At 38.1% G+C, this 16,933-nt stretch overlaps 1 protein-coding gene across 2 annotated transcripts in view; it reads right to left on the bottom strand.

Annotated features, from left to right (window-relative positions):
• Nucleotides 1–16,933, bottom strand: part of GPC6 (glypican 6) — a 1,178,972-nt gene that overhangs the window by 110,460 nt on the left and 1,051,579 nt on the right. For both annotated transcript variants that reach the window (XM_034936849.3, XM_003832020.8), the window contains exon 5: nucleotides 15,748–15,878. In XM_034936849.3, the coding sequence (XP_034792740.1) occupies nucleotides 15,748–15,878 (131 nt within the window). The remainder of the gene's footprint in view (nucleotides 1–15,747; nucleotides 15,879–16,933) is intronic.

The raw sequence follows: 16,933 nt of genomic DNA, 5'->3' as shown, positions 1-16,933 counted from the left end.
TGAATATCTGTGTCCTCCAAGAATTCATAAGTTGAAATCTAATCACAGATGTGATGGAATTAGGAGGTAGGTCCTTTGGGAGGTGATTAGGCTCTACCCTCAAGAATAGGATTAGTGCCCTTATTAAAAAACAACAACAAACGATCCGGACAGCACCCTTGTCTCATGTGAGGACACAGTGGGAAGGTGCCATCATCTATAAAACACCATGCAGGTCCTCACCAGACATCAAATCTGCTAAAGCCTTGATCTTAGACTTCCCAGCCTCCAGAAATGTGACAAATAAATTTCTGTTTTTCATAAGCCACCCAGTTCATGGCATTGTGTTATAGCAGCCTGAGCAGACTAAGAAGCAAGCAATCTGTTATCCTGAAAAAAGTATTTTTAAAATATGAGAGTCACAGGGTGGGTGACAAAGGAAATTTTTGGGCAGAAAACTTGGACCGTCTCAATTTTCTGAGTTTGCTCTAGCAGCAGTATAGTTAGGCACAGTTTTGTGGCTCATGAAGGCCATGGCTAGGTTAGTATAAGAGACCAGTTAGCCTTTTCCTCAGTGGCTTGGGTATCCCAACATTTTACATTTTGAATAAGGGAAAAAAAACAATTGAGAAATAATAATGTGATGGATAGGGCCATAGGTTCAATGACAGTCAGTAGATCAGTTGGTTATGGCTGGAGACGGAGATTGGGATCATCGGCTTAAAGATGGCACTTAAAGCCCTGAAACTGATTGCATTTACCAAGGACAAGTATATATAGGTGGGCAGATGGATGAGGCTGAGGACAGCCTATTGCCATGCTAACATTTACAGGGTCCTCTCTGAGCCTCAGTTTCCTCATCTGTCAAATGGGAATAACAATATTATTTACCACACAGATACACTATGATGATAAAGTACAATATGTAAGGCAGAAAAACAGAACCACGTGTCTAGAAAAGTGCATGCCTGATAATTAGTTAATTTTATCATGCCATAATCTGTATTTTCCAGAAGTTTTGCTTTCTAGATAAGAAAGTTTGAAGAAAAAAATGTCTGGTCTGATGTTTCTTGTTCTTTTCTTTCTTTTTTTAACCTTTTAAAAATCTTTTAATTTTATTTTAGAGACGGGGTCTCACTCCACTGCCCAGACTGGAGTGCAATGGCACAAACACAACACACTGCAGCCTCAACCTCCTGGGCTCAGGCTATCCTCTTACCTCAGCCTCCCGAGTAGCTGGGACCACAGGTGCATGCCAACCGCACCCTGCTAATGGATGTCTCTTAAATGTTTTCCACAAAATATTATTTTAAGGGCAAATGGCTGTTATACAAATCATAGATTCCACCTATTAAAGTTAAATTAGGTAACTTCACAAGGGCTCCATCATGATAACATGTGGTCAGACTCATTGACAGGGAGGATGACATCGGTAGTGTTTCCCAAAACTATTTGACCATGGTTTCCTCATGGGGTTCTCATAAGACTGGTGTTCCAAAGAACCCACCCTGAGATATACTGTGAAGGTGGTTGTAACCTGCCAAGGAGAGACGTGATTCAGATAGAACTGCATTGACTTAGAGGTATTTGTGAAGCTGTTCCACCCTCCTCTGCTTTTAATTCCAGAGAAGAATGCTATTTTAAGACACTAAAGGGCTTCTTTTTACAACAGAACAGAAGTTTTTAGAGGTTATCGCTGCAGGATAAGCCAACTTATTGTGATACAAATCATTCGCTCTACCCCTTTAAGAAACAGAATCGGTATTACCACCTCCTGACCGCTGCCTGCTTCTCTCCAAGGGATGTTGAAAGCGATAATTAGATAATTCGGCAAAATATTTGGAAGTTTCAATGTAGACAGATGCTACAGATGTACAAAGGAATTCTCCTTCCACCTAGCTGGCTTGCAAAACCTGTGGATTTTAGGAAGATATCTGGCTCATGAATCCTCTCTCTTAAGAGGATTACTAAGATAATGTCTCAGAAGTCTGTTGGCATTCTGAGATTAAAGAAGCTGACATTAGGATAGGAAGGGCTGAAAGGAGAAACATTTTATAATTCTGGAGGGATGGGAAGGAAGAGGAGGTGTGGTGATAACAGGTTTAAGTGCTGTGTCTTAGGTTTCTAAATACAAGTATTTTTCCTTTAAAAATATTAGGGCATCTTAACATATTTCCCTTAAAATAAACTAAGGTGCCCACTCTTTTGGAGGCACATGTAGCTTTATACCTTTACCTCTTTATCTTCTTCATTGTCTTTTGCAGCTTGATTATACATTTAAAAAGTCACTACTGGCAACCTGAAAAGCAGTGGCTGCAGGTAAATCCTGTCTCAGCTCCTGTGGTTTTTAAAAATTCTGCCTTCTCACTTTCTACTCAGCAGGTTTCCATAATGGGGGAAAGGTGCTGCTATTCTCATATAGGCAAATATTGAAATTTGCAAACAGAGCTCTAATCTTTTATATTAAATCCAGGTAACAGTTAATGTTACCTGGATTTAATTAGATTTGATGTTTTAAGGGTAATGTTTTATTTACCTATGAGATTCTAATTTATATTACAGTGTCAATGAATGAACTGTTAGATTACTACTTGGGAAATTCAAATATATTCCATTCATACTCAAGGAAATAGAAGCTATCGTATCTTCTTTAGTGTGGATACCATATATTTGTTCAGGTGCAGCCATTATTTTCACAAGAAATGACTGTGGAGTAACCAATAGGTGTTATCAGTGCATTCTGGTGGCTATAACAAAATGCCTTACACTAGGTAATTTATAAACAACAGAAATTTATTTCTTAAGTTATAGAGGTTGTGAAGTCCAAGATCAAAGTGCCAACAGATTTGGTATCTAGTGAGGGCCCCCTGCTTTATAGATGGCACCTTCTTGCTGTGTCCGCACATGGCTGAAGGGCAAAAAGGACTAACAAGCTCCTGCAGGCCTCTTCTGCAGCGGCACTAATCCAGCCCATGAGGGCTTCACCCAGATGTCTTAATTACCTACCAAAGCCTCCACCTCCAAATACCATCACCTTAGGTGTTAGGATTTCAGTATATGAAATTTGGAGAGACACATACATTCAGAACATTGTAAAAGATCACAAACACAAGTCTAAAAGTTTGGAATGTTAATATTAATCTTTCTCCTAATACTTGTGTGACCTTGGGGTTATAATGTTCTCCCCAATTCTCAAAGCTGTTGGGAAGATAGAATGATATGATGCATAGAAGAATACACTGAAAACATGAGGTATAATGGTGCCTTATTTTAAGTAAGTAATCTGTAATTAAATAGAATAATAATGGGTAATAAATCAAATCTAAGGATTACACAGAATTACACATGAATAATTTAAGCTCTATGATGAATAGGTTTTCATACATTTTGTTCATTACTGTATCCCAGTATCTGTAGGAGTTACCAGCACATGATATGTGTTTGAAAAAATTGAGAATGAAAGATTATGAAGAAATAAAATTTTTAGTCATAATCTTCCCCTTTTGCAAACATTTATTGGAGGCAATTAGCATGTAGATTTCTGTAATGAGAAAGAAAAGGTAGGAAAGGAAAGACAATGAACACTTATCAAGTGTCTATGATAGGACAGACACTTCACTGTGCTATGTGTTTTATATGCATTATCTCAAATGATCAATTATCTCTTCAAAATCAAGGTTGAACATTTCTTCCTCAGACTGAAGGAATGAATCACGTATCCAAGTAAAACAAATTATTTGATATTTCCTTTACTACATTTACTGGGCTAAATTAAAGCAAAGCCAAATGGACAACTTTGTTTAAAGTGATAACGAGACCCAAAATACTGTTTCCTGATCACTTGATAATAGCTACTCAGTGAGCTTGATAAGCCAGTTAGGAGGACCTTACACACAAAATAGTTACATTGGCTTCCTGATTGGCCCGTGGGAGAGCTATCAGAGCCGTGGGTGCTGGAGACAGCTGGTCTCAGGGCTCAGGCAATGGCCATTGCTTACTGCAAAGTGGCAGACAACTTGGGCTCTTTACTTCCTGGTATCACCAATCTGTCAAAATGATAAACAGCGGCACCTGTACATTGGAGCAGTTGTATCCTATCCCTGCCAGTGATGGTCTAGGTTAAGCACAGAGCTAGGGCCTTTCTCAAAGTGGAAGTGGTGACTGAAATGTGTGTGCCTGGGAGCATTCACGTATCATTAGGAAGCAAATCAGAATTAGTTGAAATATGTTAAAAAAATTTCATTAAAAGTAGTAGCAAAAGGAGCTACATTATACTATTACATAAGATAACTGGCACCTTAGAAATTCATTTCACACACTTTTAGGGGATTTCTAACAGCATTCATCTAATAGCATAAAAAGTGTTTTCCTGAATATAAACTTAAAACATCTTGATGATGACTTTTTCTTTAGATATAAAATTATTATACTCACTACAAAGGCATTTTAAATGTCAGTTTTTTTTTTTAAATTAGTGTGGTAATTTTTTTTATGGGTTGCCTTCTAACAAAACAGTTATTCATCCTTAGATCTTAGAATAATCTCTTCTCTAGTCATCTTTTTTCTTCCCTTTCCTCTCATTTTGTTTTTCTCTTTTTTCTTTGCTCCCTGATTCATGCTTTTCTTTCCTTAAAGATTGATTACAATGTTCCTCAGGCCAAGTTCTCTGGCAAACTCTATGTCCCTGGATGGGTTCAGCACTCTGTTAGGAGAATTTTGGGTTCTACTGAACCAAGGCAAGCCATCAGTTTTAGTTTTGTCCACTTTTCATTGGCCTCAATTTTAAAAAGCCAGCTACTGTGTCAGTTTTAAGGTTTAAAAAATTTACTCCTGATGCTCACACAGCTTGGTTCCAGAATATCTGTCGGATGTATTGCATACTTCTTAAAATCTTTTCTACAATAAAAGAAATTCTTTTCATTTGCATTGCATGAGAAGATATTTTTCCCTGAAGGATTTGCATTTCTCGGGCAGCAAAACACCTTGATATTTCCTCCCAAATGGTGAGGAAGGAGGAGTTACAAGGAACTTTACAAAGCAAATTTTTGAGTGTGGAGAGGAAAAAAGCCCTAATCCTCTTGGCCTGACTAAATGATTATTATTTCATATGCCCTTTGCTTGTAAGGTTTAAAGCAGTTCTGTAAGATCACTTTGCAGAATATAAGTAAGCATGTAATTTACATCAGACGGGCTCTACCATTCCTTCCACCTACGATTCAACAAATATTTGTTGAGTGTCACAAACATAAGTGCTGGGGATATGCCAGTTGGACACGTCCCTGCTCCCAAGAGGGTTTGGAGAAGAAATCAGGCAATTATTATAGAATGTAAGAAGTGTGACGGAACACCCACAGGGGCAACTCACCCAGGCTGGAGCATCTGAGAAATCTTCCTAGAAAAGCAGTGGTATGCTGGACCCAGGTCTTACTGGGCCATGCAACTACATGTTAAGTTTTTAGGAATTTCATAAGCCAGTAACAACTGCGTTTAACAAACACATTGTTAATAATAATAAACACATTATTAATGTGTTTATTAACAAACACATTGATTATTAAAAATTAAGTTGTATAAACTTACAGTTATATGAATTATATTAATAACAAAGTTAATAATTATACTAAAATCTCATTACTTTCTAATTATTTTACTGTTATCTACGCTCTTAAGGTTAATCGTGTCAGTCGTATCTATAAGGAGGAAATGTTACATCAGGGTGTTCTACTCTGTGTTCAGTGACATTATGTGGGTAGTTTGAAATCTGCACGAGGGAGTAATTACACCACAGGAATGGGCAAACACTACAAATGAGCATGTTTCCCCCACAGATGTGACTCCTTCACATGTTTACATGTAGGCTGGCTGAGGCAATGACTCGATCAGAACCAAACCAGATTGCATATCACCACACAGAAGGGAAGTGCTGAGAGCTGGGATAAGGAGGTGTATTTATGAGACTGGGCAGAGGCCATTGAAATTTCTCTAACACAATACTTCACTGCCCATGAGAAGCACAGTTCCATGGCAGGTGCTCTTCTCTTAAGTAGGAAGAAGTCAGAAGGAGACTTTTTTTCAGGAGACCAGGAGAGCACCTTCTCTTGTTCCTAAGAATACACATTGAGTGTTAAAGCTGAATTGTGTTTCAATCATTTATTCTTGAGTAGGCTACATTAAATGTAATCTTCTCATCTTACGGCCCTGAAGTTAAAGTGAAAGCAAATCTTCAGATAAATCTCTAAAGATTAGAGAAAAAGGAGTTTTTCTTTATCATCAAAAGGAGAACACTTTTGTTGTATCCCTTTTACATGCAAGGAAAGTTAAAACTAGTTCGCTCTGGATGCGTATCACATAAATGCATCATAAGCATGTTTTCAAACCTTCATTTTACTTTCTAAAAAAAGGTGTGCTTCCCTCTTCCCTCTGCCCTAGCACCTGAAAAATCTGACCCTGTTATCCAGCAATATTACAAGCAGGAATAGAACAAACCCCAATTTTATGTGTGCTGGGTAATGAAGTCATCAAAGAATAAACGATGTTTCAAGGTCCCTGTTTCTCGGTGGAGCGCAGTAAGTGGGAACTGATAGGCAGAATACAAATAGAATTTGAATAGAGAAGATACTGTGAATTTAGAAATCATTGAGAACATGCTCTTTTCCTTTAAAAACAAAACTAAAGAAGTAGAAATAGAATGTAAAGCTTTATAAATAGTATGGCCATTCACTTTTTTCTTAGAAATCAGGCAGAAGGGACCAAACAACCTGTCAATGAAGCAGGCCAATTTTTCTCTCAATGTAAGAATAGTGTGGAAATTATTATTACATGGAAATTCCTCTAAAGCTCTTTGCTATGGAGGTGTTGATGTAGCCAACAGGCACAGACTAGAGTTGGATTGCTGACACAGTCTCCTGCACTACCCCTTCCCTTGAGCCTGCTTTCTCCTAAAAGCCTTGTTCATAGACATTTATTTAGAGATCCATCTCCCTTTCTAAGTGATTCCCTGCCATCAAAAATAACACCATACATCCATGGGTTTAATGAAGGGGTGTGGATTACAAGTCTGATCTTCCGACCTTAGGTGCTAAAAACAATCCCACAGACTATCATAGGTGAGACAAGACCAATGAGTCAGTGCTCTTTAGAATTTAGGTACCATAGATATTTTTAATAATAGCAATTAAAATGCTTAGCCTTTGGGAGTGGTTTTGATTTGACTTACTCCATGGTAAACATTTTACATGGATTATATCATTGTGCCCTCAAACAACCTTATGAGTAGGTACTATAGTCGTTCTCATTTTTAATGTGAGTTAATTTAGACAGATAAAAAATTTGCCCCAAATCACACAACATAGAACAACTAGATCCCATGTCAGTCTCATGTCAAAAATCTGACCTGGTAACTGCTATCCTAGTCTAAAGAATACTAGACTAACTTCAAGTACATTTTAAGGTATTTTCTATTCCTTATCGCTGGAAGTCTCTCTGGCATTATATTTTCATGTTCTGAATTCAACTCAGCACAATGTACTGTTTCTTCCATGTGTAAAACAATGTGTTAGGAAGACTCTTTGCAGAATGTTAGAATGAATAAGATGTAACTCTTGTCCTCAAATAATTTATAATTCTGGGCAGGAGAAAGTAAGCACAAAAATAACCGTAAAAAAAGGAATAATATGCTCACTGCCTTACAACGGACATGCTAATACAGGAGCTCAAAGGAAAAAACAGATAAATGCTACTGGAACAAAAATATATTTATTTGAACTAAATTCTAAACTAATCCTGATATCTGAAAGAAGATATTCTCTCCATCTGAATTTCCAAGATATTATTTTCCCCAAACATTTTGAAAGGAAAAAGATCTGGAGAAAAAAAAAAGATCTGGATGCTGGAAAAAGAAACCTGTAATAATCAAGGCGATAATGTTCATAAAACTATAAACTATTAGAGCTGGTAGGGGACATTTAGATTAACCCCTCCTTTCACAGATGAGGAAACTAAGCCCCAATAGCTAGAGACAGAAGTTATTACATTCTCTGTTCTGTTCTCTTAGGGTTTTTTTTTTTTTAATCTTCATTTGAGCTGTGGATTGGGAAAAACTGTCTAGAGAAAATTAAGTACCTGAAGGCCATCCTGCTCATCTTTAATGGGTTCTACCCTCGTCGGTAGTAAGAATTAATTGAATGGTTGGTTTCAATTGGAATGTAATAAGTCTTCCTTCTTAATTTAGATTATCTCTGACAAACCAATCTTTTCCTAGATATTAGGTTTGAAATTATTCTGAATATAGTTAAATGATATCTAGTGAGATCAGTTTCATCTTCCCTGATAGGATAGGAAGAAGGTTATCAACACATCTGAAATTCAAAGGCAGAGATTCAGGTTTTTTCTCCCTTCCCTTGGGGAATTTCCACAAATCTGCAAAGTTCTGAACTGTTGGGTAACTGCGGTTGTGGAAGATAGTGGAATAATGAAGGCTCTTCCCTGCTTTTGATGAGGATTGAAATTGGTGAATGTAGTAAGCTTGGTTGGGGCTTGAAGCACTAACAACTACATTTGTTATCAATAGGTTCCCTATATATAGTATGCTGTGGGTAACAGTCCTCCCTTAAATGGCTGGCTCCTCAAAGGCTGAAGTCTATCTGGTGCTGGTGGGAAGGTAATTACTGAGGAAACAGCATGGCATGCTGGGAAAGTCTTTGTCTTTGAATCTGACAGACCTGGGCTGCAATCCCCATTACACCACTTGTTTGTTACACGACCTCAGGCTTGCTACTTAATCTCTCTAGACTTAACATTTCTTACCTGTATAATAAAGAAATGAATGTTCTTTACAAGAGTGCAGTGAGGATTTGAAATAAATACATAAGGCATCTAGAAGACCAAGATGTCACCAGAGCAAGGACTCTGTCTTGTCCTCTGTATTAGTCCTTTTTCATACTGCTATCAAGAACTGCCCAAGACTGGGTAATTTACAAAGAAAAGAGGTTTAATTGACTCACAGTTCCCCATGGCTGGGGAGGCCTCAGGAAACTTAAAATCATGGCAGGAGAAGCAGGCGTGTCTTATATGGCGGTGGGTGAGAGAGAGTGTGTGAAGGAGGAACTGTCAAACACTTATGTAACCATTGGATCTTGTGAAAACTCACTCACTATTATGAGAACAGCATGGGGAAAACTGTCCCCGTAATCCAATCACCTCCTACCAGTTCCCTCCCTTGACATGTGGGGATTACGGGGATTACAATTCAGAGATGACATTTGGGTGGGGACACAGAGCCAAACCATAGCATTCTGTATTGTATTCCTTGTGCCTGGTACTTGGTAGAGTATTCGTTGAAAGAATACAGCAGGTGTTCAACCAAGGGTAACCATGGTTGTCACTGTTACTAGGATATTCTTTCCTCAAAAGGAAATTGGGAAAGTTTTAATATGCTCTTGCTCCTGGTCTTTAAAAATGTATACATACATATAATATTGTACAAAAATTATACAAATGGAGTTTGAAATGAGCGTCATGTTATTACCAAAATATTCTAACTTGGTTATACAACTAGTCATAGCCAATATATTTTTTGGAAATAATCTCAATGCGCCTCATCCCTAATAGCTTCCTTGTGGGCCAAATAGGAGAGAAAATGGATCTGACAGTCCCTATAAAAACAGATCTGAGACAAGACTGAAGCATGAACATACATGGTGAGAATAAATCTTTTCTTTAGTCTCCAAGTCCCACTTATTCATGATCTCAATTATTAGGCAGAAAAAGATTAGCTATTCCTTCTCCTAGATATGATGTGAGAGTTTGGGGAAAGAGACATCCCATCTGAAACTGTGTTGTGTTCACCTTTGGCCTTCATAAACATAAGAGAGATACATAAGAGATACATAAGAGAGAAAAATAATTTTATATTGTGTACTATCAAAACTCTAGGAGAGGCTGGAAGCAATGAATGACAGGGCTGGATAAGAGAAATATTTAATTAGAATTTATCATATGGAAGTACTAGGCATAGTTGTAAAGGGAATCAGGCAGGGGGGAGCTTGGGTCGTCCTGGCTTTGCTACCTTTTCCTTACCTTCTCATTGCAGGTTTTGCTGAAGGCTGTTGAACTTTCTCCTAATACTTAATCTATTCAGCAAATATTTACTGAACCTTGCCCTTGTGTGAGATTGACTCAGTGGGCACTGACATCATTAGGGTTAGGGTTAGGGTTAGGGTTATGCATCGATTAGCGAGATGGGCTTTGGAATCAGATGCTCTTCTACCCTTTGCACCGTGAGACCTTGGTAAGTCACCTAACTTCTCTATCTTGGAAAATAACTTTTCTGTCTTTGCGAAATAGGGAGCTCTATCTCATCACAGGCACTATTATAAATATTACACAATAGAAACCATGTAAAACACTTAGTATTGTCCCTGGCAGTAAGCACTCAATAAATACGAGTTGGCAGTTATAAATATTGTTGCTTTTCTGAAAGAGGCTCTGGGAATGACTTCTAATAGTAACTGCTTTAATAAAATAAATGATTTCCAAAGGAGAAGTTGCCAATCATATCCTAGAGGAAAAAGTTATTTTAATTTCTAAACTTTACAACTCTCAGGATAACTGGCCCTAATTAGGAGTTAGCTTCTGGCCTCACCTGGAGCTTGCCTCTCAGAAGTTAACCATATTTCTGGTTATGTAAATTCTCAGCCTCAGTCTGGAAATCCAGAACTTCAAATGTGATGAGACTGTTTATCAAGAGTGTCCCAGGGTTTCTTTGAAAAAAAAAAAAAGATAAATTCAATCACCCAGTTCTTAGCTAGAATATAGATTTTAGACTCTAGTTCATGTGTATTATAATTTCATGGATGTGGCTTATATGGAAAATGAAACTACATATTTCTAAATTTAAAAGTAAATTCCATTCCCTTGATGAAAAAAATCTCTTTTCAGAATACATCTGTTCCACCAGCAAATCCTGTTGGTGTTTCCCATGGAATTTGTCTAAATTCCAATCACCTTTACCTCTCCATGATATTTAAAGCTGGCTTTAGTTCTTCCTTAACTTCCACATTAGGCTCCTGGCTTCCTTTCCCTCTTTCCTGAAAAGTTTGGCTGTTCTCTCCTCTCCCTTAATTCCTTGCATCCTTTTTTCTCTGTACCAGCCGTACCAGACATACTATTTTGTTTCTGCCATTTTTTTGACCCTTGGTCCTGTGTCCTCTCATGTGAGTGGACTCTTACATGCCCTATATTATCCCTTTTTTTTCCTTTCTTTTCTTTTTTGTTTTGAGATGGAGTCTTGCTCTCTCGCCCAGGCTAGAGTGGAGTGGTGCAATCTTGGCTCACTGCAAGCTTTGCCTCCTAGGTTCAAGAGATTCTCCTGCCTCAGCCTCCTGAGTAGCTGGGATTAACAGGCATGTACCACCATGCTTAGCTAATTTTTGTAGTTTTAGTAGAGATGGGGTTTCGCCATATTGGCTAGGCTGGTCTCGAACTCCCGACCTCCGGTGATCTGCCCACCTGGGCCTCCCAAAGTGTAGGGATTATAGGTGTGAACCACCATGCCCGGTCTCCCTATATTATTTCTACTCTTGATTTTAACATTTCTTACAAAGATATGTATCATATTAAAGTACATTCTTTATTAACAGCAATACTGTAATAATGTAGTTGGAAAAATTCCACAAAAATGTCTGATTTGCATTCTAGTAATAAATAGCCCATCTGATCTCTTGAAGAATTTTTAATACTTGACCTAAACTATAGTTAATAACAAGGTATTTTATACTTGAAAATTGCTGAGAGAGTAGATTTTAAGTGTTCTCACCACAAAAAATGATAAATATGTGAGGTGCAATGCATTTGTTAATTAGCTTGATTTAACCATTTCACAATGTATACATATTTCAAAACAATCTTGTAACATCACATGTATATACAATTTTATTTGACAATTAAAAATAAATTTAAAGAAGATAATCATTTAGTTAGCAGATTCTTTGCACTGGGCCAATTTCTTTTTTTCTTTCTTTTTTTTTTTTTTTTACCTTTCTAGAGCCAGAGTCTCATCCTGTCGCCCAGGTTGGAGTGCAATGGCATAATCATAGCTCACTGTAGCCTCGACCTCTCTGGCTCAAGTGAACCTTCTACCTCCGTCTCCCAAGAAGCTGGGACTACAGGCTCATACCACCACGCTGGGCTAACTTTTATTTTTTGTAGAGATGGGAGTCTGTCTGTGTTGTCTAGGCTGCTTTTGAACTCATGGACTCAAGTGATCCTCCTGCCTCGGCCTCCCAAAATGCTGGGTTACAGGTGAGAGCCACCACACCTTGCCTCTTCTTTTAAATTAATGATTTTTATTACTTCATTAAATATTTCTTAAATAAAACTGTTTTTATGCCACTGACTTGATTCATACTAAACTGCTAGCATTGTTTTTGTGCCATCAATACAAATGTCAACATAGTGGGGAAAGGCAAATCCTGTTTGTTTTATCATAAGGAATAGTTTTGATTTCTCAGACAACTCAAAATGGTCATGGAGGCCCCTAGAACACCACGAACCCCAACTTGAGAACTGCCATTTTAATTTGCAAAGATATTCCATAAAACCGTATTATTTCTTCTTTGTATCTAGCTATTTTATAGATGAGGATGGAGCATTAAGGGATATTTCAACACTTAGTATATATTAGGAACTTAAAATCTGTCTTTGTGATATCAGTGAGTAAACTAGACATACCTAAAATCCAGGTCCCCTGATATCTGGTCCTGTGTTCCTTTTATTAAAGATTTATTTATTTTTCTAGGTTTGGATGGACATAGGGAACCAGTAGCAATGTAAAGGAGGAACATCTAACTGTCTAACCTCCACACTGTGCCACAAATTCCATGAATTTGTATGGCGGGAGAGTGACATTAGTTACCCTGACTTGTTACACTACAAAACTTTGTGGGAGTGATTTCAGACATTGGATTCCATGTATGTAGACTATGCTCTCAGAAATAACATTTTTTAAACTTGAAGCTGGCCTCCCAGTCATCTCCCTGTGTGAACAGGCCAACTCTCCTAAAAAAGGAGCTCTTTTAGTTTTAAGTGAAGAAATGTAACTCCACAAAGAAAGCAGGGTACAGGAGTGAAATGACCAGCCATGCAGCAGACTCAAGACAAACTGGTTGAGGACAAACAGTGTAACTATTACAGAAGTGGTTTCTCTTTTCCTTTTTCTTTTTTACCTTTAAGCTCTGTCAGACTTGAGAAGGCATGGTTTCTTTGCTTGAAATGGGTCCATTTCTTAACAGTTGTTTGCAGCTCACTCACTGGTGCATTTCCTTTTTTTCTTTATTATGTATTCAACAAGCATCTGCCTACAATTTCTATGTGCCAAGTGCTGGGCTGTGTTCTAGCTACACAGCTGGGATCCCAGTCACTCATGGAGTTTCAGTGAGTGAAGTCAGGAGAAGACTGGTAGGGAACAAATACCAAACAAATATATATATATATATATATATATATTTGTTATATATATATTTGTTATATATATATAACATATATAATAGATGCTGTGACAGATTTCTGTGATAGAGAATTGCAAGATGGACATACTGAAAGGTGAGAAGAGTGAAAAACATTACAGAAGAGAGGAGCTACAAGTATACTCAAGGAGCTGAGAGAGAGACCATGTGGCTGAACAAGTAAACAAAAGGGCCAGTGGTATTAAACAAGGTTAGAAGGTAGGCAGGGGCCAGATAATGCAAGAGCTTGCAGGAGTTTTATTCCATTCTAAGTACAAAAGAAGCCACTGAAAGGCAAAGTGGGAGACTGGGGACATGGAGGGAGGTGGGTGAGGTGCATGACCTTATTGATGTTGTAGAAATACTTTGGCTACTGGATGAAGAATAAATTGGAGGGGGTTTCAGAGTGGAAGCCAGGAGTCCAGTGAGGAAGCTGTTGCTTTTAGAGAAACTGAGGTTCCTTGAAAAAAATATATAATAAGTGATAGAAACTTCCTGTTCAAATATGTCCAGGCCCTGGGGGAGGAGAAGCTTCTTCCTATTACTTATTATTGTCTGGTGCTATGTTATGTTAATTAATTTATATAATTGCTGATCTGTTCAGTGTCTGTCTCTCCTTTTAGAAAGTAAGCTTACTGAGGGCTGGAATGGTGCCTTATTCACTCCTGTCCCCAGTACAAAGCCATGTCTACCACTTGGATTCCCAATAAATATTTGATGAATGAATGAATGAATGGAATGAAAAGGGTAGAAAAGAATACTTGACTTGGAAAATGTATGCACACGCACCAATGGAAACAGACACCTACTTCTAAGAAGTTGTGATGGTCTCAAACTGCAGATAATTTTGTCCATGTGTTCCTCCTGTCCTAGTCTCTAGAGCTGTTTTTAACATTAGCAATCCTAGCACCTGATTACTTGAGCACCAACGGGATACCGTGCCTTTCACAATAACATTAATTGGTTTCTAGGCATAGATTTGAGAGGAATGGATGATTGTTATTTTTTCCACAGGAAAGAAAGAAAATGGCCTTTCATGGAAACCCCAAATGTGCTATTTCCCCAACAGGTGATGGTAATTTGGAGCATCCTCCTTTATACAGGCTACACTGAGCTCATTAAAACCCCCAAAAAGGCCTATGAAACTCTAGCTCATCCATCTCCCAGGGAGAAAAAGGGACCCAGGCCAGATTCTTTCTTCTCCTTCATCCTACCAGTTCACCCTGAAAAGCCCAAACCTAGTTTGAATCATGCTTAGCCAAGGAGACCTAGTAGGAATCCATGGCTCCTTTTTCTTGCTCTGCAATGTCTTCCTACTACCTGTCCCCTCCTCTGTGGTTATATTTGAAATCTCTTTCACAAAGGATTTTAAAAATTAAAGAAAGCTAATCATGCAACTCTTTGCCTGACGTATTTTAGTGTAAATGACTTTCAATTAAAATGCAATCACTCAGTCACTGGGTTTAAAGGACTGATATAGATTTGGTTAGTGTTTCATGAAAGGGATACTAGTCAAGAGAACAGAAGGGCATTGTGCAGTCATCACTATGGGAGAAAAAGGTTGATGAAGGAAGAGGCGGGAGACCCACTGCAAACTTCTCAATTTTGCTTAAGGCGGGTCCTGTTTATCTTCAACTGGGTGGAGACAAATAAAAATTGTGCACCTGGCATTTGTGTTGCACAGCTGCAAACCCAGGAGCTCTGTCTCATATGATTTATGAAAATGTGCTACTTTTTTTCTTTTCATGTGTGCTTGACTTCATACAAAGGAGCATTTTCTCCTGAAGATTTGTTAATGAAAGTTACACCATAGTCTTAAAAGGAAGTCAGATGGGATGTTTAATTATTTACAATGGAAAATATAGAACATGTGCCTGGTCTGCACAGCTGAAGATATAATTAGAAGTTGCTAGACAGAGAACAGGGCGAGGGTGTGCAGACATTTCAAACATTAAAAAGAAAATTCCCCCCAAATTGCTCACAAATGTGAGGGATTAGTCAACATACTTGGGGCTCTCTGAAACTTTTTGGCAGCCCATAATTTCTTCGTGATTGCGTAGTTGCAAGCTAAAAAATTGCTTTCCTTCTCAATGCCATTTTGTTGGACATTTTTAATGAAGTAGCAAATTTGTGGCTCAACAGGAAAAGCTCGCTGACAGCATATTAGAATTTATAAGCCCAGCTGACATATCTAGTTACTTCGTTTTTAGGTTACTGCACCTGTATAACATACATGTATTGGCAGATACATTACTAATGCAAATACCTTTGCAGACACCTGCATGCTGTTTTCTTGCATGTTCATAATGGCTTCAGAAATCTTGACATCTATCGGGTCCATGACCGACTCAATGTTGAATGGCCCCTCCAGTCGCTCTGCCACCAAGAGCATTGCATCTGTTAAAATACAGGAACATGATTTATTTGCAAACTGGGAGCTCCAGGTTCCCAACCTGTGTTTAAACATTGTTAAAACAACTGGATGAAAAATAACGGTGCATTCACGTTTTTAAATTTGCTTTCATATAGTCCAAAATGAAATAGATGACTGAATCTTAGGACGACTGTATTTTGTTTGAAGATTCAAAATTATTTTATATGTCTAGAACCAGGGCTGAAAATAAGAAAATTAGTCCAAATGCAGAATGTTAAATATATCTAATGATTCCACATGAAGTAAAAACAGTATTAGGTCAGGGATCAGCTGCACTTAGAAAAGGAGGTCTCACCCATCTTCTTCTGGAGTCTGGGGAAAACTGAGAATATGAGGGAAGAAGTGCTGATTTGTGAATTTGGATGCACAAAAGTCAAGACCCAGTTGAAGCATATCTACTGTGTGAAGCATTTCTGGATCTCTCAATATGTACAGATCTGTCTGGATGTGATCACACTACTCAGCATTCCTTTCAGCATTTGCACTTTAACATCTTTTGGGGGACAGGGGAGCTTCTCTAATTTGGTTTTGTATATTCAAGGCCTATTATGGTACCCATCACATTATAAGCTCTCAAAAAAGTTGACGAAATTACACTGAACTGAAATGAACTCAGTATTGCTTGGAAAGATTTAGTTTTCTGTTGAAGACATCGGCTATATTCAAAGTCTGAAAGCTACTGTGGCCTGGGGGAAAAAGGACACGTTTTAAGGTTGGATCATAAGGACTTAACATAGAGTCACAGTTTAAAGTTATGGGGTTGAAATCATCTCTTAGCAGGTTCTCTTCTTGTTGAAATTAAAACACTCTCTCCTGTAGTAGAACTTATCTTCTATAGGTAAGGTGAGAAGCTGTTTGATTTGTACCATAAAGTGAGAGAGTTTCCCTTTGGTAATTTCAATGTTTCTGTTTCACGTTGAACTCTGACCATGGTACTAGGCTTGTAGGTTCTGAAGCCTGCAAACTCATCTCCCCCAACCACAATAAAAGTGCTCAAGTTAACCCTCTCCTAAGCAGG

This window comes from Pan paniscus, chromosome 14 (assembly GCF_029289425.2).
Source record: "Pan paniscus chromosome 14, NHGRI_mPanPan1-v2.0_pri, whole genome shotgun sequence".
Lineage (NCBI taxonomy): Eukaryota > Metazoa > Chordata > Mammalia > Primates > Hominidae > Pan > Pan paniscus.
This window is presented reverse-complemented; position numbering and strand designations above follow the sequence as displayed.